This window comes from Salmo salar, chromosome 20, assembly GCF_965601325.2.
Source record: "Salmo salar chromosome 20, fSalSal1, whole genome shotgun sequence".
NCBI lineage: Eukaryota > Metazoa > Chordata > Actinopteri > Salmoniformes > Salmonidae > Salmo > Salmo salar.
In genome coordinates this window covers 80,982,484-81,009,679 of record NC_138310.1, presented here as the reverse complement: position 1 = coordinate 81,009,679, position 27,196 = coordinate 80,982,484, and the positions used below count along the sequence as shown (strand labels likewise).

Genomic DNA, 27,196 nt, shown 5'->3' with positions numbered 1-27,196 from the left:
CCTGCACGGTGTTGGGCTGTAAGCACAACCCCCATCTGTGGACGTCGGGCCCTCATACCACCCTCATGGAGTCTGTTTTGATCGTTTGAGCAGACACATGCACATTTGTGGCCTGCTGGATGTCATTTTGCAGGGCTCTGGCAGTGCTTCTCCTGCTCCTCCTTGCACAAAGGCGGATGTAGCGGTCCTGCTGCTGGGTTGTTGCCCTCCTACGGCCTCCTCCACGTCTCCTGATGTACTGGCCTGTCTCCTGGTAGCGCCTCCATGCTCTGGGCACTACGCTGACAAACACAGCAAACCTTCTTGCCATAGCTCGCATTGATGTGCCATCCTGGATGAGCTGCACTACCTGAGCCACTTGTGTGGGTTGTAGACTCCGTCTCATGCTACCACTAGAGTGAAAGCACCGCCAGCATTCAAAAGTGACCAAAACATCAGCCAGGAAGCATAGGGACTGAGAAGTGGTCTGTAGTCCCCACCTGCAGAACCACTCCTTTATTGGGGGTGTCTTGCTAATTGCCTATAATTTCCACCTGTTGTCTATTCCATTTGCACAACAGCATGTGAAATCTATTGTCAATCAGTGTTGCTTCCTAAGTGGACAGTTTGATTTCACAGAAGTGTGATTGACTTGGAGTTACATTGTGTTGTTTAAGTGTTCCCATTATTTTTTTGAGCAGTGTATATATTTCTCTCTTTCGCTCTCTCTCTATACATATATTTCTCTCTATATATATACATTTCTCTCTCTATATATATATTTCTCTCTATATATATTTCTCTCTTTCTATATATATATATTTCTCTCTCTCTCTATATATAAATATATATATTTCTCTCTCTATATATATTTCTCTCTCTCTCTATATATATATAAATATATATATTTCTCTCTCTCTCTATATATATATAAATATATATATTTCTCTCTCTATATATATATATTGCTCTCTCTTTCTTTATATATATAAATATATATATATTTCTCTCTCTCTATATATATATGTATGTTTGTTTCTCTCTCTATATATATATATATGTATGTTTGTTTCTCTCTCTCTCTATATATATGTATGTTTGTTTCTCTCTCTCTCTATATATATGTATGTTTGTTTCTCTCTCTCTATATATATATATATATATATGTATGTTTGTTTCTCTCTCTATATATATGTATGTTTGTTTCTCTCTCTCTCTATATATATATATGTATGTTTGTTTCTCTCTCTATTGTGAGTATTAATTTAGAACTGAGACTATTACTCTTATTGAGGAGAATGCATTATACATTACACACATCCTCTCTTTCTCTCTTTCCCCTGTCCCTCTCTCTTCCTGTCGCTCACTGCCCTCTCTCCTGTCTCCTAGGTAACTACGGGGAGAGTGGGATGGAGGCGTTTAAGGATATGGCTGCCAAGGAGGGCATCTGCATCGCCCACTCTGGTAAGATCCTACTGGGGATGTCATCAACTGGGAAGTACATCTAGTCTGAGTGCCACATGGGACTACCTCAGGACAAATTACACCCTATTTTTAAGGTAGTGCACTGCCTTGTGCAAAAGTAGTGCACTATGTGGCGAATAGGATGTTATGTAAGTTTCCCTTGGGGAAATTACATGAAGTGAAACAGGGACAATTAAATGACTCCTGAATCCCTTACCTCATCTGCTGGTGTGTGTCCTATGGTAGGTAAGATATGGAGCAACGCGGGGGAAAAGAGTTTTGACAGGCTGCTGGAGCGTCTCAGAACCCACCTGCCCAAGGCCAGGGTGGTGGCCTGCTTCTGTGAGGGCATGACAGTCAGGAACATCCTCATGGCCATGAGACGACAGGGCCTGGTGGGGGAGTTCTTATTGGTTGGCAGGTCAGTGGACACTGGAAACGCAGAGATATACATACACACACACACACACACAGACACACACACACACACACACACACACACACACACACACACACACACACACACACACACACACACACACCCCCCCCTGAGACTGAGACTGACACAGATACGCACACATTCAGACACACACTGTACACACACATACAGAATGTGGACACTTGCTTGTCGAACATCTCAATCCAAAATCATGGGCGTTAATATGGAGTTGGTCCCCCCTTTGCTGCTATAAACAGCCTCCACTCTTCTGGGAAGGCTTTCCACTAGATGTTAGAACATTGCTGCAGGGACTTGTTTCCATTCAGCCACAGAGCATTAGTGAGGTCGGGTGATGTTGGGATGATAGGCCTGGTTCACAGTCGGCGTTCCAATTCAACAAAAGGTGTTCGATGCGGTTAAGGGCTCTGTGCAGGCCACTCAAGTTCTTCCACAGTGATGTCAACAAATCATTTCTGTATGGACCTCGCTTTGTGCACAGGGGCGTTGTTATGCTGAAACAGGAAAGGGCCTTCCCCAAACTGTTGCCACAAAGTTGGAAGCACAGAATCGTCTAGAATGTCATTGTATGCTGTAGCGTTACTATTTCCCTTCACTGGAACTAAGGGGCCTAGCCAAACCATGACAAACAGCCCCAGACCATTATTCCTCCTCCACCAAACTTTACAGTTGGCACTATGCATTGGGGCAGGTAGCTTTCTCCTGACATCTGCCAAACCCAGATTCGTCAGTCGGACTGCCAGATGGTGAAGCGTGATTCATCACTCTAGAGAACGCGTTTTCACTGCTCCAGAGTCCAATGGTGGTGAGCTTTTCACCACTCCAGCCGATGCTCGGCATTGCGCATGGTGATCTTAGGCTTGTGTGCAGCTGCTCGGCCATGGAATTCCATTTCATGACACTCCCGAGTAACATTTATTGTGCTGACGTAGCTTCCAGAGGCAGTTTGGAACTTGGTAGTGAGTGTTGCAACCGAGAACAGACAATTTTTATGCGCTACGCTGTTCAGCACTCGGTGGTCCCATTCTGTGAGCTCGTGTGGCCTACCACTTCGTGGAGGAGCTGTTGTTGATCCTGAGGGGATGAGTGAGGGAATTGAATTAGATAGGTGGGTAGGATAATACATATGTGGGGGATGAAGAGGGCGAGAGAGAAGAGAGCGAGAGAGAGAAGAGAGAGAGGGATAGAGAGGAGAAAGAGAGAGAGAGGGGGGAGGGGATAGAGAGAGAAAGAGAGAGAGAGAGAAAGAAATAATTCAAATAAACAAAATCATGAACCAATCAAAGGACTCATATTTACAACATTGGAAAAACGAAACAAAATCCCAAAGCCGACTAAATTGCTATCTGACCCTAAACAGAGAATATGAATTGGCTGATTATCTCTACTCTGTCAGAGATAGGAAGCAGAGACAGATCCTTACCAAGTACAGGCTGAGTGACCTCCGATTGGCAATAGAAACCGGCAGACATAAAAAGACATGGCTACCCAAAGAGGAGCGTGTATGTGGCCACTGCACGACAGGGGAGGTAGAGACAGAGATGCACTTTCTCCTTTACTGTGATAAATATTCCTCACAAAGAGATTCCTTATTCACAGAAGTTACTAAATTTATTCACAATTTGAACTTATTAAACCCAGAGGAAAAGCTAAAAATACTCATGGGCGAAGGAGCAATGGCTGCTCTTGCAGCCAAATATTTATTTGCCTGCCACAGCCTGAGAGACACTGAATAATAACATCTGCATAGTAAGCAGTAACTTACTTATTATTACTATTATTGTTATTACTATTATTATTGTTGTTTATCATTCCAAATAGTAGTGGTATGGGTAGTAATGGTAATGATAACAGTTTAGTGATGGTGGTGGTAGTAGTAGTGGTATGGGTAGTAATGGTAATGATAGCAGTTTAGTGATGGTGGTGGTAGTAGTAGTGGTATGGGTAGTAATGGTAATGATAACAGTTTAGTGATGGTGGTGGTAGTATGGGTGGTAATGGTAATGATAGCAGTTTAGTGATGGTGGTGGTAGTAGTAGTGGTATGGGTAGTAATGGTAATGATAGCAGTTTAGTGATGGTGGTGGTAGTAGTAGTGGTATGGGTAGTAATGGTAATGATAACAGTTTAGTGATGGTGGTGGTAGTATGGGTGGTAATGGTAATGATAGCAGTTTAGTGATGGTGGTGGTAGTAGTAGTGGTATGGGTAGTAATGGTAATGATAACAGTTTAGTGATGGTGGTGGTAGTAGTAGTGGTATGGGTGGTAATGGTAATGATAACAGTTTAGTGATGGTGATGGTAGTAGTAGTGGTATGGGTAGTAATGGTAATGATAGCAGTTTAGTGATGGTGGTGGTAGTAGTAGTGGTATGGGTGGTAATGGTAATGATAACAGTTTAGTGATGGTGGTGGTAGTAGTAGTGGTATGGGTAGTAATGGTAATGATAACAGTTTAGTGATGGCGGTGGTAGTAGTAGTGGTATGGGTAGTAATGGTAATGATAACAGTTTAGTGATGGTGGTATATAGCCCTTCGTACATCAGCTGATATCTCAAAGTGCTGTACAGAAACCCAGCCTAAAACCCCAAACAGCAAGCAAAGCATGTGAAAGAAGCACGGTGGCTAGGAAAAACTCCCTAGGAAAAACTCCCTAGAAAGGCCAAAAACCTAGGAAGAAACCTAGAGAGGAACCAGGCTATGAGGGGTGGCCAGTCCTCTTCTGGCTGTGCAGGGTGGATATTATAACAGAACATGGTCAAGATGTTAAAATGTTAAAATGTTCATAAATGACCAGCATGGTCAAATAATAATAATCATAGTAGTTGTCGAGGGTGCAACAAGCACGTCCGGTGAACAGGTCAGGGTTCCATAGCCGCAGGCAGAACAGTTGAAACTGGAGCAGCAGCACGGCCAGGTGGACTGGGGACAGCAAGGAGTCATCATACCAGGTAGTCCTGAGGCATGGTCCTAGGGCTCAGGTCCTCCGAGAGAAAGACAGAAAGAGAGAAAGAGAGAGAGCATATTTAAATTCACACAGGACACCGGATAAGACAAGAGAAATACTCCAGATGTAACAGACTGACCCTAGCCCCCCGACACATAAACTACTGCAGCATAAATACTGGAGGCTGAGACAGGAGGGATCAGAAGACACTGTGGCCCCATCCGATGATACCCCCGGACAGGGCCAAACAGGCAGGATATAACCCCACCCACTTTGCCAAAGCACAGCCCCCACACCACTAGAGGGATGTCTCCAACCACCAACTTACCGTCCTAAGACAAGGCCGAGTATAGCCCATAACGATCTCCGCCATGGCACAACCCAAGGGGGGGGCGCCAACCCAGACAGGAAGACCACGTCAGTGACTCAACCCACTCAAGTGATGCACCCCTCCCATGGACGGCATGGAAGAACACCAGTAAGCCAGTGACTCAGCCCCTGTAAAAGGGTTAGAGGCAGAGAATCCCAGTGGAAAGAGGGGAACCGGCAAGGCAGAGACAGCAAGGGCGGTTCGTTGCTCCAGCCTTTCCGTTCACCTTCACACTCCTGGGCCAGACTATACTTAATCATAGGACCTACTGAAGAGATAAGTCTTCTGTAAAGACTTAAAGGTTGAGACTGAGTCTGCGTCTCTCACATTGGTAGGCAGACCATTCCATAAAAATGGAGCTCTATAGGAGAAAGCCCTACCTCCAGCCGTTTGCTTAGAAATTCTAGGGACAATTAGGAGGCCTGCGTCTTGTGACCGTAGCGTACGTGTAGGTATGTACGGCAGGACCAAATCGGAAAGATAGGTAGGAGCAAGCCCATGTAATGCTTTGTAGGTTAGCAGTAAAACCTTGAAATCAGCCCTTGCCTTAACATGAAGCCAGTGTCGGGAGGCTAGCACTGGAGTAATATGATCAAATTTTTTGGTTCTAGTCAGGATTCTAGCAGCCGTATTTAGCACTAACTGAAGTTTATTTAGTGCTTTATCCGGGTAACCGGAAAGTAGAGCATTGCAGTAGTCCAGCCTAGAAGTAACAAAAGCATGGATTAATTTTTCTGCGTCATTTTTGGACAGAAAATTTCTGATTTTTGCAATGTTACGTAGATGGAAAAAAGCTGTCCTTGAAACAGTCTTGATATGTTCTTCAAAAGAGAGATCAGGGTCCAGAGTAACGCCGAGGTCTTTCACAGTTTTATTTGAGACGACTGTACAACCATCCAGATTAATTGTCAGATTCAACAGAAGATCTCTTTGTTTCTTGGGACCTAGAACAAGCATCTCTGTTTTGTCCGAGTTTAAAAGTAGAAAGTTTGCAGCCATCCACTTCTTTATGTCTGAAACACAGGCTTCTAGCGAGGGCAATTTTGGGGCTTCACCATGTTTCATTGAAATGTACAGCTGTGTGTCGTCCGCATAGCAGTGAAATTTAACATTATGTTTTCGAATGACATCCCCAAGAGGTAAAATATATAGTGAAAACAATAGTGGTCCTAAAACGGAACCTTGAGGAACACCGAAATTTACAATTGATTTGTCAGAGGACAAACCATTCACAGACACAAACTGATATCTTTCCGACAGATAAGATCTAAACCAGGCCAGAACTTGTCCATGTAGACCAATTTGGGTTTCCAATCTCTCCAAAAGAATGTGGTGATCGATGGTATCAAAAGCGGCACTAAGATCTAGGAGCACGAGGACAGATGCAGAGCCTCGGTCTGACGTCATTAAAAGGTCATTTACCACCTTCACAAGTGCAGTCTCAGTGCTATGATGGGGTCTAAAACCAGACTGAAGCGTTTCGTATACATTGTTTGTCTTCAGGAAGGCAGTGAGTTGCTGTGCAACAGCTTTTTCTAAAATGTTTGAGAGGAATGGAAGATTCGATATAGGCCGATAGTTTTTTATAATTTCTGGATCAAGATTCGGCTTTTTCAAGAGAGGCTTTATTACTGCCACTTTTAGTGAGCTTGGTACACATCCGGTGGATAGAGAGCCGTTTATTATGTTCAACATAGGAGGGCCAAGCACAGGAAGCAGCTCTTTCAGTAGTTTAGTTGGAATAGGGTCCAGTATGCAGCTTGAGGGTTTGGAGGCCATGATTATTTTCATCATTGTGTCAAGAGATATAGTACTAAAACACTTTAGTATCTCCCTTGATCCTAGGTCCTGGCAGAGTTGTGTAGACTCAGGACAATGGAGCTTTGGAGGAATACCCAGATTTAAAGAGGAGTCTGTAATTTGCTTTCTAATGTTCATGATCTTTTCCTCAAAGAAGTTCATAAATGTATTACTGCTGAAGTGAAAGCCATCCTCCATTTGCGAAGGCTACTTTTTAGTTAGCTTTGCGACAGTATCAAAAAGAAATTTCGGATTGTTCTTATTTTCCTCAATTAAGTTGGAAAAATAGGATGATCGAGCAGCAGTGAGGGCTCTTCGATACTGCACGGTATTGTCTTTCCAAGCTAGTCGGAAGACTTCCAGTTTGGTGTGGCGCCATTTCCGTTCCAATTTTCTGGAAGCTTGCTTCAGAGCTCGTGTATTTTCTGTATACCAGGGAGCTAGTTTCTTATGACAGATGTTTTTTGTTTTTAGGGGTGCAACTGCATCTAGGGTATTGCGCAAGGTTAAATTGAGTTCCTCGGTTAGGTGGTTAACTGATTTTTGTCCTCTGACGTCCTTGGGTAGGCAGAGGCAGTCTGGAAGGGCATCAAGGAATCTTTGGGTTGTCTGAGAATTTATAGCACGACTTTTAATGGTCCTTGGTTGGGGTCTGAGCAGATTATTTGTTGCAATTGCAAACGTAATAAAATGGTGGTCCGATAGTCCAGGATTATGAGGAAAAACATTAAGATCCACAACATTTATTCCATGGGACAAAACTAGGTCCAGAGTATGACTGTGGCAGTGAGTAGGTCCAGAGACATGTTGGACAAAACCCACTGAGTCGATGATGGCTCCGAAAGCCTTTTGGAGTGGGTCTGTGGACTTTTCCATATGAATGTTAAAGTCACCAAAAATTAGAATATTATCTGCTATGACTACAAGATCCGATAGGAATTCAGGGAACTCAGTGAGGAACACTGCATATGGCCCAGGAGGCCTGTAAACAGTAGCTATAAAAAGTGATTGAGTAGGCTGCATAGATTTCATGACTAGAAGCTCAAAAGACGAAAACGTCATTGTTTTTTTTTTTGTAAATTGAAATTTGCTATCGTAAATGTTAGCAACACCTCCGCCTTTGCCGGATGCACGGGGGGTATGGTCACTAGTGTAACCAGGGGGTGAGGCCTCATTTAACACAGTAAATTCATCAGGCTTAAGCCATGTTTCAGTCAGGCCAATCACATCAAGATTATTATCAGTGATTAGTTCATTGACTATAACTGCCTTGGAAGTGAGGGATCTAACATTAAGTAACCCAATTTTGAGATGTGAGGTATCACTGTTTCATCCTAACATCGTTGGTGCCGACGTGGATAACAATATCTCTATACTCTCTACACTCGCCAGTTTTAGCTTTAGCCAGCACCGTCTTTAGATTAGCCTTAACGTCGGTAGCCCTGCCCCCTGGTAAACAGTGTATGATCGCTGGATGATTAGTTTTAAGTCTAATACTGCGGGTAATGGAGTCGCCAATGACTAGGGTTTTCAATTTGTCAGAGCTAATGGTGGGAGCCGTCGGCGTCTCAGACCCCACAACGGGAGGAGTAGAGACCAGAGAAGTCTCGGCCTCCGACTCCGACTCGCTTAATGGGGAGAACCGGTTGAAAGTTTCTGTCGGCTGAATAAGCGACACCGGTTGAGCATTCCTACAGCGTTTCCCTCCAGAAGCCATGAGAAAGATGTCTGGCTCTCAACCCCCACTCTCTCTCTCTCTCTCTCTCTCTCTCTCTCTCTCTCTCTCTCTGTCTCACTTTCTCTCTCTCTCACACTCCCCCTCTCTCTCTCTCAACCCCCACTCTCTCTCTCACACTCCCTCTCTCTCTCTCAACCCCCCCTCTCTCTCTCACACTCCATTTCTCTCTCTCTCTCTGAACCCCCACTCTCTCTCTCTATCTCTCTCTCTCTCTCTCAACCCCCACACTCCCTCTCTCTCTCTCTCAACCCCCCCCCTCTCTCTCTCTCTCTCTCTCAACCCCACTCTCTCTCTCAACCCCCACTCTCTCAACCCCCACTCTCTCGCTCTCTCTCAACCCCTCTCTCTTTCTCTCTCTCTCTCAACCCCCCCTCTCTCTCTCTCTCAACCCTCTCTCTCTCTCTCTCTCTCTCTCAACCCCCCCTCTCTCTCTCTCTCAACCCCCACTCTCTCTCTCAACCCCCACTCTCTCTCTCTCTCAACCCCCCCTCTCTCTCTCAACCCCCACTCTCTCTCTCTGTCTCTCTCTCTCAACCCCCACTCCCTCTCTGTCTCTCTCTCTCTCTGTCTCTCTCTCAACCCCCACTCTCTCTCTCTGTCTCTCTCTCTCACATTCCTTCCCTCTCTCTCTCTCTCTCACTCAACCCCAACTCTCTCTCTCTCTCTCAACCCCCTCTCCCTCTCTGTCTCTCTCTCTCAACCCCCACTCTATCTCTCTGTCTCTCTCTCTCTCAACCCCCACTCCCTCTCTGTCTCTCTCTCTCTGTCTCTCTCTCAACCCCCACTCTCTCTCTCAACCCTCACATTCCTTCCCTCTCTCTCTCTCTCTCTCTCTCTCTCTCTCTCTCTCTCTCAACCCCCACTCTCTCTCTCTCAACCCCCTCTCCCTCTCTGTCTCTCTCTCAACCCCCACTCTCTCAACCCCCACTCTATCTCTCTGTCTCTCTCTCTCTCAACCCCCACTCCCTCTCTGTCTCTCTCTCTCTCTCTCTCAACCCCCACTCTCTCTCTCAACCCTCACATTCCTTCCCTCTCTCTCTCTCTCTCTCTCTCAACCCCCACTCTCTCTCTCAACCCTCACATTCCTTCCCTCTCTCCCTCTCTGTCTCTCTCTCAACCCCCACTCTATCTCTCTGTCTCTCTCTCTCTCAACCCCCACTCCCTCTCTGTCTCTCTCTCTCTCAACCCCCACTCTCTCTCTCAACCCCCACTCTTTCTCTCCCTCTCTCCCCCTCTCTCTCTCTCTCTCTCTCTCTCTCTCTCAACCCCCACTCTCTCTCTCTCACACTCCCTATCTGTCTCTCTCTCTATATATCTCTGTCTCAATACCCCCACTCTCTCTCTCTCTCTCTCTCTCTCTCTCTCTCTCTCTCTCTCTCTCTCTCTCTCTCTCTCAACCCCCCTCTCTCTGTCTCTATGTATCTCTCTTCTGTCTCTGTCTCTATGTATCTCTCTTCTCTCTCTGTCTCTATGTATCTCTCTTCTCTCTCTCAACCCCCCCCTCTCTCTCTCTCTGTCTCTATGTATCTCTCTTCTCTCTCTCAACCCCCCCTCTCCCTCTCCCTTTCTCTTTCTCTGTTTCTATGTATCTCTCTTCTCTCTAACACATTCAGTCTGTCTTCCTCTCTGCTCCTAGCAGTTCTGCTTTGTTCTACATCTCCCTTGTGCCCCCCCTCTCCCTTTTAAGAGTACTGGGGTGTTTCTGCTTGAGGTGCAGACCCCACTACATCTCTCAATGCACTAGGGGACAACTGCTTACTGTTATGTGTATGTGTGTGCATGCCAAGCTCACTCTGGCCTCTTGAGCCTCTGTTGCCATGCCAACCTTTTAATTAACATAGTCATAAACATTTTAGCACCTACACAGTTAGCACCATGGAGAATAGAGACAGGCTCACGTCCTGTTATCCTATGTAATGTTAAACTCATTCCATTGAATTTCTATTCAATTCTATTTATCCCTTCAGTAACCTAACCTGAATAGCAGAGTGATCATCATCCTCATCATCATCATCATCGTCGCTATCATGCTCTTCATTCACTTAGTTACTGGGAGACAGGTATGTACACACATCAGTAAGATAATCAATCACATTACACGTAAAACTGTTTTTATCAATCCATTTGTCACTAAGTGCTGAATAGTAACCCAGCTCTGAACCTCCTAACAGGGATTAGATGGGATCACTCCTTCACTCTCTGAAGGACCTCAACCTGCAAGCATTCTTACCACCTGCAAGCTGCACCCGCCAGGGATCTATAGTGACTCAGACACACACACACACACACACACACACACACACACACACACACACACACACACACACACACACACACACACACACACACACACACACACACACACACACACACACACACACACACACACACACACACACACACACCCACACACCACACACACACACACCCCCACACACCACACACACACACACACACACACACACACACACACATCAACCCACCCTTGCGTTCCCCTGTGAGTGTGTTTGGAGTTTGTTAGTATTGATTCTTTCTCTCTCCCACCGTCCCTCGTGGTGGCAGCCAGTAACAACAGTGCCCTCCACTAATACTGGCATGCTTGGTAAATATGAGGGTTGTGAAGAAAAAAAATCTTTATTGTTTATCCTCTTGGTCTTTCATTCAAAATATTCACAACAATCTTAACTTTTAATTAAAGTAAAAATAATTATGAATCTGATCATAATTATTGGCACCTCTTCATTCAATAGTTTGTGCAACCTCCCTTAGTCAAGATAACAGCTCTGAGGGATCTGAGACCATTCCTCCTTACAGAATCTCTCCAGATCCTTCAGATTCCCAGGTCCACGCTTGTGGACTCTCCTCTTCAGCTCATCCCACAGGTTTTCTATGGGGTTTAGACCAGGGGACTGGGGTGGCCATGGCAAAACCTTGATTCTGTGGTCAGTGAACCATTTTTGTGTTGATTTTGAGGTGTGCTTTGGATCATTGTCCTGCTGGAAGATCCAACCACGGCCCAGTTTAAGCTTCCTAGCAGAGGCAGTCCGGTTTAGATGTAATATCTGCTGGTACTTGATGGAGTCCATGATACCATGTATCCTAACAAGTTGTCCAGGGCCTTTGGAAGAAAAACAGCCCCACAACATCAAAGATCCACCACCATACTTCACAGTGGGGATTTTTCTGCATGGATATCGTTCTGTCTACTCCAAACCCACCTCTGGTGTTTGTTTCCAAAAAGCTCTATTTTGGTCTCATCTGACCATAGAACACGGTCCCATTGAAAGTTCCAGTAACGTTTGGCAAACTGTAGGCGCTTGAGTTTGTTGTTTGATGACAGCCAAGGCGTTTTTATGGCAACCCACCCAAACAACTTGTGGTTATGTCTGATCGGAGTTTTGGAGACATTCTGACCCCAAGACTCAACTAACGTCTGCAATTCTCCAGCTTTGATCCTTGGAGTTTTTTTTGGCCACTCGAACCATCCTCCTCACTGTGCGTGGGGTCAATATAGAAACACGTCCTCTTCCGGGCCGATTGTTAACATCTCCTGTTGCTTTAAACTTCTTCATTATTGCCCTGATTTTCAACCATTGAGCTATTTTCTTATAGCAATTTCCTGATTTGTGCAGCTCAACAACCTTTTGTCACACATCATTACTGTATTCTCTGGTCTTTCCCATAGTGATGGATGAGTATGTGAACTTGGCCTGTATGTCACCTCGTATTTATACCCCAGTGAAACAGGAAGTCACGGCTTACCACTTAAGTGTTCCTAATCACTCAAGTAAATTTATAAACATAAAATATGAATGGGAATATACACTACCTTTCAAAAGTTTGGGGTCACTTCGAAATATCCTTGTTTTTGAAAGAAAAGCAATTATTTTGTCCATTAAAATAATATCAAATTGATCAGAAATACAGTGTAGACATTGTTAATGTTGTAAATAACTATTGTAGCTTGAAACGGCTGATTTTTTTTTATTGAATATCTACATAGGTGTACAGAGGACCATTATCAGCAACCATCACTCCTGTGTTCCAATGGCATGTTGTGTTAGCTAATCTAAGTTTAAAATTTTAAAAGGCTAATTGATCATTAGAAAACCCTTTTGCAATTATGTTAGCACTGCTGAAAACTGTTGTCCTGATTAAAGAAGCAATAAAACTGGCCTTCTTTAGACTAGTTGGGTATCTGGAGCATCAGCACTTTTGGGTTCGATTACAGGCTAAAAATGGCCAGAAACAAAGAACTTTCTTCTGAAACTCATCAGTCTATTCTTATTCTGAGAAATGAAGGCTATTCCATGCGAGAAATTGCCAACAAACTGAAGATCTCGTACAACACTGTGTACTAGTCCCTTCACAGAACAGTGCAAACGGGCTCTAACCAGAATAGAAGAGGTGGGAGGCCCCGGTGCACTACTAAGCAAGAGGACAAGTACATTAGAGTGTCTAGTTTGAGAAACAGATGCCTCACAAGTCCTCAACTGGCAGCTTCATTAAATAGTACGCGCAAAACACCAGTCTCAATGTCAACAGTGAAGAGATGACTCCGGGATGCTGGCCTTCTAGGCAGAGTTGCAATGAAAAAGCCATATCTCAGACTGGCCAATAAAAAGAAAAGATTAAGATGGGCAAAAGAACACAGACACTGGACAGAGGAACTCTGCCCTTGAAGGCCAGTATCCCGGAGTCCCTTCACTGTTGACGTTGAGACTGGTGTTTTGTTTTTAAAAACCAAGGACATTTCTAAGTGACCCCAAACTTTTGAACAGTAGTGTACTTCAGTTAGATTTTTCTCAGAATAATTTATAGGGTTGGCAAAAATTGTGGCACACATGTTTCGGAGATAAATATTTATTTCACATGTATTTTTTTCAATAATTTTACTTCAATTAAAGGTTTGATTTTTGTGAATATTTTGAAATACCAAGAGGATAAAAAGCAAAGACACATTACATTTGCACCCCTATCACGGCTTTAGAAAGGATCGGACCAAAGTGCAGCGTGTTTCGTTCCACATATTTATTTAATCCGTGAAAACTATGCAATACATAAAATAACTGAAATCTACAAAATAACAAACCGTGACGCAGAGGATAAACAAACACTACTCACAAATAATCACCCACAAAAACAGGTGGGACAAACATCAACTTAAATATGACCTCCAATTAGAGACAACGACGACCAGCTGCCTCTAATTGGAGATCATACCAAACAAAACCAACATAGAAATACAAAACTAGGAACTGAACATAGAAATACAAAACATAGACAAACACCCCCTGTCACGCCCTGACCTACTCTACCATAGAAAATAACCACTTACTATGCTCAGGACGTGACACCCCAGATCAGGAAATAAATGTTTTTGTAGCTATTCCAAGTTGGCGGACTGAACACAGCGGTGCAGATTACCTCAAGATAAAACATAATATTAAACATCTGTACGTTAGACTATATATTACCACTTCATATACTCGCGGGTAATAGCATTCAATCTGGATAACCACACAAAACAAATCATAAGGAATGAGAAATGTATAGGCAAATTTACCAAAACAAGCACAATTCTTTCTCACAGAGCTTCAAATCCCATTCGATGCTGTCGATAAAATCCATCTCGAACGTGTACACAATTTTGGACAAAGAGGACAGAGAGATGAGCGCCCAATCGTTGCCAAATTTGCTTTCTTTAAGGATAAAGTAATGGTTAAAAGCCTGGGTAAAAGACTCGCTGGCACGAAAATAGGCATGAATGATCCTGAGGGAAATTGCAGAACGGCGCAAAGTTCTGTACCCAATCTTCAAGGAGAATAGATTAAAAGCGAAGCGTGTAGTTCTCGTAGTTGATAAACTGTATATTGACAACCAAATGTTCCGAGACACAGACTACTCCATGGCTATTGTAAATATTACAAAGTTCCCATAAAGGACTCAAATAAAGGAACACCAAATATTAGCCATGGTAGGGATTGTAATAATACATATTCATTCATGATAGGGAATGTTGGAAAATAATTATTTAACTTTCCATTTATAGTATTTTATAAATGGATAACATCTTCAAATATAACGAATTGGAACACAAAAGTACTCAACCAACATGGTGGAGATAAAATAGTCCGGTGGCCATTTGATGAATTGTTCAGCAGTCTTATGGCTTGGGGGTAGAAGCTGTTAAGGAGCCATCATGATGGAACGGACCCCAACCCTATACCCTAGACACCCACTAAGGATAAGAGGAATTTGGACAGAGACCTACTAGAGTAGCACAGCCCCCTCAGCCATAGAATATTGTTTGCAATTTCAATTTAATCAACCAGAAAAAAACTGATCAAATAATACAACAAATATTATGGTTAAACTCAAATATATTAATAGATTAAAAAAACATTATTTTTGTAAAATAAAACAATTAAATGGTATAATCTTTGTAAATGATATCATAAATAGGACTGGTGGAGTTATGTCACACATGCAGCTAACAAAAATATATGGACATTTCTGCTCTGCTCAAAATTACAACCAACTAGTTGCAGCATTACCACAAAACTGGAAGAGGAAAGTGGAAGGGGGAGAAAGTAGAGAACTTGTCTGCTGGACCTGCATTAAAGACCATAATTGGTTAAAGAAAATTGTGCTAAATAAAAAAGTATACCAGTTTAATTTAAGGACCAACAAAGTGACAGCTGTGCCATATTGATTGCAAAATAGTTAAGAAGAGATTTTTAATATACCATTTTCATGGAACTGATACGCAAAACAATGCTGGATTCAAAACTTAGAATTTTTCTATTTAAATTATTATACAACATTCTTGCAACCAATAGAATGTTATATATATGGGGGATACAACCTTCCCAGCTCTGCAGATTTTCCTGTGAAGAGACAGAATCATTAGATCATGTGTTTTGGTGCTGTCCATATGTAGCTTGTTTTTGGTCACAGGTCCAGGAATGGCTGAAGAATTGCAACATTTACCTGGAGCTAACTCTGCAGATAGCACTACTGGGTGATCTGAAAAGTCATAGTTAATCGATCAATAATATAATAATAGTTTTATTTAAAAAAAAAAATTACATTTACAATCTCTAGAAATTATGAGGATAGAAAGGTTTAGAACTATTGTGAAACATCACAGCACAGTTGGAAAATATATGGCAATAGAAATCCAGCATGGATGGTGTTCAGAGATAGATGTGAGGGGTTGAATGGAGCTGAAGGTTGGCAATAATAACAACTAATAACAACAAGATAACTCATGTAAAACATAGTGTCCGTAAAATGTATATAGGTTCAGAACTTTTGTGAAAGAAATACATGGGAGAGGTTGAGGTTCGAGGAAGGACAGGAGTAAAAACAAACAAATGATAACTATTGTTAAAATAGACTGTCTGTAAAATGTATAGAGTATGTATAAGCTGGAAGTAGAAGCCTAAGTTTTGTTCACTAGTTTACTCCAATTAGTAAGGGAGGTAAGGTTAGAAAGTAATAAAGTAAAATATATTTAGAAAAAGATGTGTATAAATATGTACAGTACCAGTATCAAAGGTTTGGACACACCTACTTATTCAAGGGTTTGTCTTTATTTTAACTATTGTCTACATTGTAGAATAATAGTGAAGACATCCAAACTATGAAATAACACATATGGAATCATGCAAGTGTTAAACAAATCAAAATATATTTTATATTTGAGATTCTTCAAAGTAGCCACCCTTTACCTTGATGACATCTTTGCACACTCTTGGCACTCTCTCAACCAGCTTCATGAGGTAGTCACCTGGAATGCATTTCAATTAACAGGTGTGCCTTGTTGAAAGTTAATTTGGGGAATTTCTTTCCTTATTAATGTGTTTGAGACAATCAGTTGTGTTGTGACAAGGTAGGGTTGGTATACAGAAGATAGCCCTATTTGGTAAAAGACCAAGCCCATATTATGGCAAGAACAGCTCAAATGGGGTGGCAGGTAGCCTAGTGGTTAGAGCATTGGACTTGTAACTGAAAGGTTGCAAGATCGAATCCCCAAGCTGACAAGGTAAAAATCTGTCATTCTGCCCTGAACAAGGCAGTTAACCCACTGTTCCTAGGCTGTCATTGAAAATAAGAATTTGTTCTTAACTGACTTGCCTAGTTAAATAAAGGTAAAATAAAAAAAATAAGCTAAGTGAAACGACAGTCCTTCATTACTATAAGACATGAAGGTCAGTCAATCTGTAAAATGTCAATAACTTTGAATGTTTCTTCAAGTTGCAAAAACCATCAAGTGCTATGATGAAACTGGCTCTCATGAGGACCACCACAGGAAAGGAAGACCCAGAGTTACCTCTGCTACAGAGGATAAGTTCATCAGAGTTACCAGCCTTAGAAATTGCAGCCCAAATAAATGCTTCAAAGAGTTCAAGTAACAGACACAACATCAACTGTTCAGAGGAGTCTGTGTCAATCATGCCTTCATGGTCAAATTACTGCAAAGAAACCACTACTATTTGTTTTATTCAACCTTTATTGAACAAGTCAGTTAAGAACATATCCTTATTTGCAATGACGGCCTACCCCAGCCAAACCCTAACCCGAACAACACTGGGCCAATTGTGCGCTCCCCTATGGGACTCCCAATCATGGCTGGTTGTGATACAGTCTGGAATCGAACTAGGGTCTGTAGTGATGTACTGAGATGCAGTGCTTCAGACCGCTGCGCCACTCGGGAACACCAATAAGAAGAAGACACTTGCTTGGACCAAGAAATACGAGCAATGGACATTAGACAGGTGGAACCACTGTGTCTTTGTGAGATGCAGAGTAAGTGAACAGATGATCTCCGCATGTGTGGTTCCCACCGTGAAGCATGGAGTAGGAGGTGTGATGGTGTGGGGGTGTTTTGCTGGTGACACTGTCTGTGATTTATTTAGAATTCAAGGCACACTTACCCAGCATGGCTACCACAGCGTTCTGCAGCGATACGCAATCCCATCTGGTTTGCTTTTAGTTTGGCTATCACTTGTTTTTCAACAGGACAAGGACCCCAAACACACCTCCAGGCTATGTAAGGGCTATTTGACCAGAGAGTGATGGAGTGCTGCATCAAATGACCTGGCCTCCACAATCACCCGACCTCAACCCAATTGAGATGGTTTGGGATGAGTTTGACCGCAGAGTGAAGGAAAAGCAACCAACAAATGCTCAGCATATGTGGGAACTCCTTCAAGACTGTTGGTAAAGGACTCCTCATGAAGCTGGTTGAGAGAATGCCAAGAGTGTGCAAAGCTGTCATCAATGCAAAGGGTGGCTACTTTTGAAAAATCTAAATGTAAAACATATTTTGATTTGTTTAACACTTTTTTTTGGTTACTACATGATTCCATATGTGTTATTTCATAGTTTTGAGACAAACCCTTGAATGAGTAGGTGTGTCCTAACTTTTGACTGGTACTGTATGTATATGTACTTATATCTATGTAAGTGTGTATGTGTATATGTTTGTATGTACAGTGCCTTGCAAAGTATACATCCCCCTTCGCATTTGTCCTATTTTGATGCATTACAACCTGTACTGTAAATGGATTGTATTTTGGATTTCATGTAATGGACATACACAAAATTGTCCAAATGGGTGAAGTGAAATGAAAAAAATTACTTGTTTCTAAAAAACAGAAAAGTGGTGCGTGCATATGTATTCACCCCCTTTGATATGAAGCCCCGAAATAATATCTGGTGCAACCAATTACCTTCAGACGTCACATAATTAGTTACATAAAGTTCACCTGTGTGCAATCTAAGTGTCACATGATCTGTCACATGATCTCAGTATATGTACACCTGTTCTGAAAGGCCCCAGAGTCTGCAACCCCACTAAGAAAGGGGCACCACCAAGCAAGCGGCACCATGAAGACCAAGGAGCTCTCCAAACAGGTCACGGACAAAGTTGTGGAGAAGTACAGATCAGGGTTGGGTTATAAAAAAATATCTGAAACTTTGAACATCCCACGGAGCACCATTAAATCCATTATTAAAAAATTGAAAGAATATAACACCACAACAAACCTGCCAAGAGAGGGCCAACCACCAAAACTCACTGACCAGGCAAGGAGGGCATTGATAATAGATGCAAAAAAGAGACTACAGATAACCCTGAAGGAGCTGCAAAGCTCCACAGCGGAGATTGGAGTATCTGTCCATAGGACCACTTTAAGCCGTACACTCCACAGAGCTGGGCTATACGGAAGAGTGGCCAGAAAAAAGCCATTGCTTAAAGAAAAAAAATAAGCGAACACTTTTGGTGTTTGCCAAAAGGCATGTGGGAGACTCCCCAAACATATGGAAGAAGGTACTCTGGTCAGATGAGACTAAAATTGAGCTTTTTGGCCATCAAGGGAAACGCTATGTCTGGCGCAAACCCAACACCTCTCATCACCCCGAGATCATCATCCCCACAGTGAAGCATGGTGGTGGCAGCATCATGCTGTGGGGATGTTTTTCATCGGCAGGTACTGGGTAACTGGTCAGAATTGAAGGAATGGTGGGTGGCGCTAAATACAGGGAAATTCTTGAGAGAAACCTGTTTCAGTCTTCCAGAGATTTGAGAGTGGGACGGAGGTTCACCTTCCAGCAGCAATGACCCTAAGCATTCTGCTAAAGCAAAATCTATTTTAATTCCAGGTTGAAAGGCAACAAAATAGGAAAATACCAAAGGGGGTGAATACTTTCGCAAGCCACTGTGTATATATTTGCAAAAAAATATATGGGGGATTGGAAGTGATGCAAACAATCAAATTGATGGAACCTACAATCTATCTGCAATCTTAACACTGATCAATCCCAGAAAAACTATTAAAAAAAATAAAAACAGCAAAAACATTTTTTCACAGACCCTTTTGCTCATATTTACCAAGGGTGCCAATATTAGTGGAGAGCACAGTATATTGTAGTTTGGGTAGAGTTTATGCAGAAAGAGAGAGAGAGTGTGTTTGTGCAGGGTTGGGTAGGTTACTTTGTAATGTATTCCTTTACAGTTACTAGTTACCTGTCAAAATTGTAAGCAGTTAACGTAACTTTTTGATTACCCAAACACAGTAACGTAACCTGATTACTTTCACCCTTGAAAGGCATTAGAAGAAGGCAAAAAGGACCCATTAAAAGCGTGTGGTGTGTCATCATAGTGGTCTCTGACTTGTGGTCAGACTCGCTCAGGTAGAACAAACTTAAACTTGGGCCTTTTTTCAATACTGAATTGATGTCATTGAGAAAACAGTAAAAGTAATCAAAGAAGAAATATAGTATTTGTAATCTGATGACAATATTTTTGCTGGTTACGTAACTGATTACAGTCACAGTTTTTTTTGTAATCAGATTACATTAAGCAAAATACATGTAATCAGTTACTCCCCAACCCTGGGAATGTGAGTGGAGTTTCTCAGTGTGTGTCAATGCATTCTGCCTTGCTCTGCTCTGATGTTGGTTTTCCTAAGTGCTTTGTCACTCCACTCAATTGTCTCAATGCATGTTTACTCCATCAGTGTGTACAGTGTGTGTGTGTGTGTACAGTGTGTGTGTGTGTGTGTGTACAGTATGTGTGAATATGTGTGTGTGTTTGTGTTTGTACTCCCTGAGGAGCTAGGGTGTGTTTTTATGGCGCCTTGGGCTGCAGTGGATTCTGTGATTCATTACAGATTAAATAAATGAACTGGGGTTGCAAAGCTACCAATAATTTACCAAAGCTACCAGTCATTTACTAAAGCTTCCAGTCATTTAGCAAAGCTACCAGTCCTATACTAAAGCTTCTAGTCATTTAGCAAAGCTACCAATAATTTACCAAAGCTACCAGTCCTTTACTAAAGCTTCCAGTCATTTACCAAAGCTACCAGTCCTTTACTAAAGCTTCCAGTCATTTAGCAAAGCTACCAATAATTTACCAAAGCTACCAGTCCTTTACTAAAGCTACCAGTCCTTTACTAAAACTTCCCGTCATTTAGCAAAGCTTCCAGTCATTTACCAAAGCTACCAATAATTTACCAAAGCTACCAGTCCTTTACTAAAGCTTCTAGTCATTTACCAAAGCTCCCAGTCATTGCATTGTGTCCCACCCACTGCCCGCCAACCCCTCTTTTATGCTACTGCTACTCTCTGTTCATCATATATGTATAGTCACTTTAACCTTATCTACATGTACATACTACCTCAATCAGCCTGACTAACCGGTGTCTGTATGTAGCCTCGCTACTTTTACAGCCTCGCTACTGTATATAGCCTGTCTTTTTACTGTTGTTTTATTTCTTTACCTACCAATTGTTCACCTAATACCTTTTTTGCACTATTGGTGAGTAAGCATTTCACTGTAAGTTCTACACCTGTTGTATTCGGCACACGTGACAAATGAACTTTGATTTGATTTCATTTACCAAAGCTACCAGTCATTTACCAAAGCTACCAGTCATTTACCAAAGTCACCAGAAGTCATTTTGGTAATTAACAGAAAATGTATGGCAATACATCGTAACTTTGGTATTTTATACTTGAATAACTTAAAAAATGTATTAATATATAGTATTAATGTATTATATCTGTGTCCATATTGTCCATGAGTTTCTAGTAGACAGACCATATGGTTCAAGAGAAAACAGCCTAATTCATGACAAAAGCATCTAATCAACAATCTGCAACTCTTCCAACTATTGACTTTTTATATAGTTTGACACCAAAACAGTTTGACACCAAAACATTGACAACAAATCCATACTGACATATTAAACTAAATAACAGTTTGTAAAAAAAAGAAAGGATATTTCATGCTGAAACCCTCATATTAAACACCAATGGTTTATATTTAGGATAATGTTTTACAGCTTTGTCATTGTATTTTGTATTTTTTTATTATTTTATTAAATTATTTCATCTATTTTACATGTGATAAGGCCACACAGTGGGCCAGAGATAATTAGACACCTGTGATAATCTGAAGTACTCAAAAGGTCCACTAGATGTTTTATGATAGATTCTATGTAAAATCTTTGAAAAATACCCAAATTCTGGAAGATCACTGGTAAACTCTGAAAGTTTCCAGTAATATACCCTCCCTTTGCAAGCCTGAAATAAACACTCAGAAGAAACACACATTCACACACACACACACACACACACACACACAGACACACACACACACACACACACACACACACACACACACACACACACACACACACACACACACACACACACACACACACACACACACACATTAGTGATCTGTGGGTTGACTCATAACCCACAGTCCCCGAGGTTATATCACCAGGGCGGGTGGGTTTAAATATTAGCGTCATTAAATATTATGTTGATGAAGGGCAGTCGGTGGCGGGCGGGTTGAATAAAGAGAAAACAATACTATAAAAAATATTTGAATGAATAAGTATTGTGCAATATATATCTATAGTCTACATTGAGGTTTTTCTTTCATTATTGTAGGCTATCTGGCATTAGTGCATAAGCCTATAAGGGCCTAACTGTACTCGTGCCAAATACCTGACATGCCAATCGCCAAATGCTTTTGGGAACGGAGGCAAAAAGGACAATGTCGGAGTTTAATTCAATAAGAAAAAAGGTGAGAAATGTAGAGTTGAAAATAAAGAGAAGGGAGGGTATGTTTGGTAAAGTAATGTTTGGTAAAGATGTGTTGAAGTGGTAAAAGATGATGGCAGTGCCGGTTATGGTATGTGTGATGATTGTGAGGCGCTATACAAATTCAACAGTCACAAGACAGAGGCTGCGTTTCAAACTCATAAAAGACACACCCTCGTCCATTTACCCTTATGCCCTCGGGGAAATCCCCGCCCCCATCTGGACGCCGGTCCAAACGATTAGCCAAACAAGGGAAGCTCGCATCGTAAGCCCCTCAGCCCTTGTTTTTGAAAGAGTTTGCGAGTGTACAATTATGTTCACTTTGGGGCCTGAAACGCCCCATAGTTCAATTTGCGAAAAGTCCGGCGAAACTGAAAACCTCAACGTCAATAAGGATAAGTCAACATACAAGTATAAGTAAAAACAAATGTAAAAAGGTTAGAAATTGTTCTACTAATGCACATGATGGCACAAATACATCTCGTAAAAGTAATGATGCTCAAAGGAATATTGAGTATTAAATACACTTTGGATGGTGTATCAATACACCCAGTCACTACAAAGATACAGGCGTCCTTCCTAACTCAGTTGCCATAGGTGAAGGAAACCACTCAGGGATTTGACCATGTCCAATGGTGACATTAAAACAGTTACAGAGTTTAATGGCTGTGATAGGAGAAATCTGAGAATGGATCAACAACATTATAGTTACTCCACAATACTAACCAAGTTGACAGATTTAAAAGAAGGAAGCCTGTACATAATACAAAATATTTCAAAACATGCATCCTGTTTGCAACAAGACACTAAAGTAATACTGCAAAAAAATGTGGCAAAGCAATTCACTTTTTGTCCTGAATACAAAGTGTTATGTTTGGGGCAAATCCAACACAATACATTACTGAGTACCACTCTCCATATTTGCAAGCATAGTGGTGGCTTCATCATGTTATGGGTATGCTTGTACTCGTTACTGTCGCATTGGAGTTTTTCGGGATAAAAAATAAAAGTAAACGTAAACCTGGTTCAGTCTGCTTTTACTAGACACTGGGAGATGAATTCACCCCTCAGCAGGACAATAACCTAAAACACAAGGCCAAATCTACACTGGTGTTGCTTACTAAGAAGACAGTGAATATTCCTGAGTGGCCGAGTTACAGTTTTGACTTAAATCTGCTTGAAAATCTATGGAAAGAACTGAAAATGGTTGTTTAGCAATGATCAACAACCAATTTGAGCTTCAAGAATTTTGAAAAATAATAATTGTTAAATGTTGCACAATCCAGGTGTGGAAAGCTCTTAGAGACTTACCCAGAGAGACTCACAGCTGTAATCACTTCCAAAGGTGATTCTAACATGTATTGACTCGGGGTGTGAATACGTATCAAAGGTGATTCTAACATGTATTGACTCGGGGTGTGAATACGTATCAAAGGTGATTCTAACATGTATTGACTCGGGGTGTGAATACGTATCAAAGGTGATTCTAACATGTATTGACTCGGGGTGTGAATACGTATCAAAGGTGATTCTAACATGTATTGACTCGGGGTGTAAATACGTATCAAAGGTGATTCTAACATGTATTGACTCGGGGTGTGAATACGTATCAAAGGTGATTCTAACATGTATTGACTCGTGGTGTGAATATGTATCAAAGGTGATTCTAACATGTATTGACTCGGGGTGTGAATATGTATCAAAGGTGATTCTAACATGTATTGACTCGGGGTGTGAATATGTATCAAAGGTGATTCTAACATGTATTGACTCGTGGTGTGAATATGTATCAAAGGTGATTCTAACATGTATTGACTCGGGGTGTGAATACGTATCAAAGGTGATTCTAACATGTATTGACTCGGGGTGTGAATACGTATCAAAGGTGATTCTAACATGTATTGACTCGGGGTGTGAATACGTATCAAAGGTGATTCTAACATGTATTGACTCGGGGTGTGAATACGTATCAAAGGTGATTCTAACATGTATTGACTCGGGGTGTGAATACGTATCAAAGGTGATTCTAACATGTATTGACTCGGGGTGTGAATACGTATCAAAGGTGATTCTAACATGTATTGACTCGTGGTGTGAATATGTATCAAAGGTGATTCTAACATGTATTGACTCGGGGTGTGAATATGTATCAAAGGTGATTCTAACATGTATTGACTCGGGGTGTGAATATGTATCAAAGGTGATTCTAACATGTATTGACTCGTGGTGTGAATATGTATCAAAGGTGATTCTAACATGTATTGACTCGGGGTGTGAGTACGTATCAAAGGTGATTCTAACATGTATTGACTCGGGGTGTGAATACGTATCAAAGGTGATTCTAACATGTATTGACTCGGGGTGTGAATACGTATCAAAGGTGATTCTAACATGTATTGACTCGGGGTGTGAATACGTATCAAAGGTGATTCTAACATGTATTGACTCGTGGTGTGAATATGTATCAAAGGTGATTCTAACATGTATTGACTCGGGGTGTGAACACGTATCAAAGGTGATTCTAACATGTATTGACTCGGGGTGTGAATACGTATCAAGTGATTTATTTTTCTTTTTTTTTTTCTTTTTTTTACAAATGTTAGAATTTTTCTTCCCCTTTGACATAACAGAGTATTTTACGTAGATCGTTGACAAAAAATGACAATGAAATCCATTTTAATTCCACTTTGTAACACAACTAAATGTGAAAAAGTCAAGGTGTGTGAATACTTTCTGAAGGCACTGTAGACAAGTGGACTAACAAATAGCATACCAAATAGCCCAAAAAATTGCCTACCAAATAATGGAAATTGTTGGCAGAAACATGTAAATCAGGCTAAATAAAACCTGCCCCCCCCCCCCCCCTGTCAACAAAGTCTCTGACTGCAGCTTACATTTTCTATATTAGTGGCTTAGGGGAAGGGTGCGGGCCTCTGATTTTCACTTTATCACATATAGTCAGGCGGTTGCGGATGTGTTATTAGCAATTGCGGATGGGTGTGTAGCACACAGACACATATACTGTACACACACGCACACAAACACACACACACAGTTTGGCGTGTGTGTGTGAAATGATGTGTGTGTGATGTGTGTGTGAAAGATTTCTTTAGATTAGACGGAATCTCAGAACGGTTTTACGTCTCCCCGCATTAAACTCCCTACTCATCAAAAACGCTGACTCTGGGTGAGAGGCTTCTTGTTTGTTTATGGCCCCATACAGTTCCTGATGATTACGGATAAGAACTCTCTTGGTCTGCAGCTTACCATGAGGTATTCTATATCAAGTGAGAAAAAGCTTGAGATTTCCTTCACACTGGAAGCAGCGCACCAGTTGTTGTTTATGAAGAGACACACCGAGGACATGGTTTGATTGACATGACGTGTGTCTGATGTGTGTGTGATAGATTTATTTAGATAACACAGAATCAAAGAATCTTAGAATCATCCCGAGGAGTCTCTTTTCTGGTCTGCCTCTTGTTGGCATGGAAATAACCCCTTCCATATTTGTAGAGAGAGCTGACACCACTGTTGGAGTTACACAGTGTGTGTGTGTGTGTGTGTGTGTGTGTGTGTGTGTGTGTGTGTGTGTGTGTGTGTGTGTGTGTGTGTGTGTGTGTGTGTTCCTAGGCTGTCATTGTAAATAAGAATTTGTTCTTAACTGACTTACCTAGTTAAATGAAGGTAAAATAAAGCATGTAATGCTCCTCTCCAGTCAGTTTGTTATCATTTGCTACTTAATTTAGTTTTGATTAAAGTAGCGCTGATTCATGTCGTTTCATTTGTAGAAAAATGGAAATTCATTATGTTCTGTGCTGAACATCGGAATAATGGACCGCTTGTAATTAAACACCTGGGAATTGAAGAGGAAGACAAAAGAGAGAGCGAGAAAGAGAGAGAACGACAGAGAAAGAGAGAAAGATAAAGCGAGGACTGTGTGTGAAAGAGAGAGAGATAGATAGTAAGATACTGTGTATGAGAGAGAGAGAGCAAGAGAGATAGTGTGCGTGTGTGTGTGTGTGTGTGTGTGTGTGTGTGTGTGTGTGTGTGTGTGTGTGTGTGTGTGTGTGTGTGTGTGTGTGTGTGTGTGTGTGTGTGTGTGTGTGTGTGTGTGTGTGTGTGTGTGTGTGTGTGTTATCGGTCCCCTGTGATGCGGTCTCATCTCTCTCATCTGTAAAGGTTATGGGATCAATAGAGGGCGTCAGGTTCTTTATAGGGGCAAACTGTTACTACACTACCTCTCTCTCCTCTCTCTCTCTTCTCCCTCTCGCTCTCTCTCCATTGGCATGGGAAACGTGTTTACATTGCAAAAGCAAGTGAAATGGATAAACAGAAGTGAAATTAACAATTAAAAGTGAACAGTAAATATTACACATTTCAAATGTCATATTATGTCTATATACAGTGTTGTAACAATGTGCAAATAGATAAACAACAAAAGGGAAAATGAATAAACATAAATATGGGTTGTATTTACAATGGTGTTTGTTCTTTACCGATTGCATTTTTCTTGTGGCAACAGGTCACAAATCTTGCTGCTGTGATGGCACACTGTGGTATTTCATCCAATAGATATGGGAGTTTATCAAAATTGGGTTTGTTTTTGAATTCTTTGTGGATCTGTGTAGTCTGAGGGAAATATGTGTCTCTAATATGGTCATACATTTGGTAGGAGGTTAGGAAGTGCAGCTCAGTTTCCACCTCATTTTGTGGGCAGTGTGCACATAGCCTGTCTTCTCTTGAGAGCCAGGTCTGCCTACAGCAACCTTTCTCAATAGCAAGGCTATGCTCACTGAGTCTGTACATAGTCAAAGCTTCCC

At 41.6% G+C, this 27,196-nt stretch overlaps 1 protein-coding gene across 1 annotated transcript in view; it reads left to right on the top strand.

The window, feature by feature from the left end:
• LOC106581415 (metabotropic glutamate receptor 5) overlaps nt 1-27,196 on the top strand; it is a 259,139-nt gene that overhangs the window by 29,892 nt on the left and 202,051 nt on the right. The window contains exons 5-6 of the mRNA XM_014163472.3: nt 1,369-1,443; nt 1,690-1,864. Of these exons, the coding sequence (XP_014018947.2) occupies nt 1,369-1,443; nt 1,690-1,864 (250 nt within the window). The remainder of the gene's footprint in view (nt 1-1,368; nt 1,444-1,689; nt 1,865-27,196) is intronic.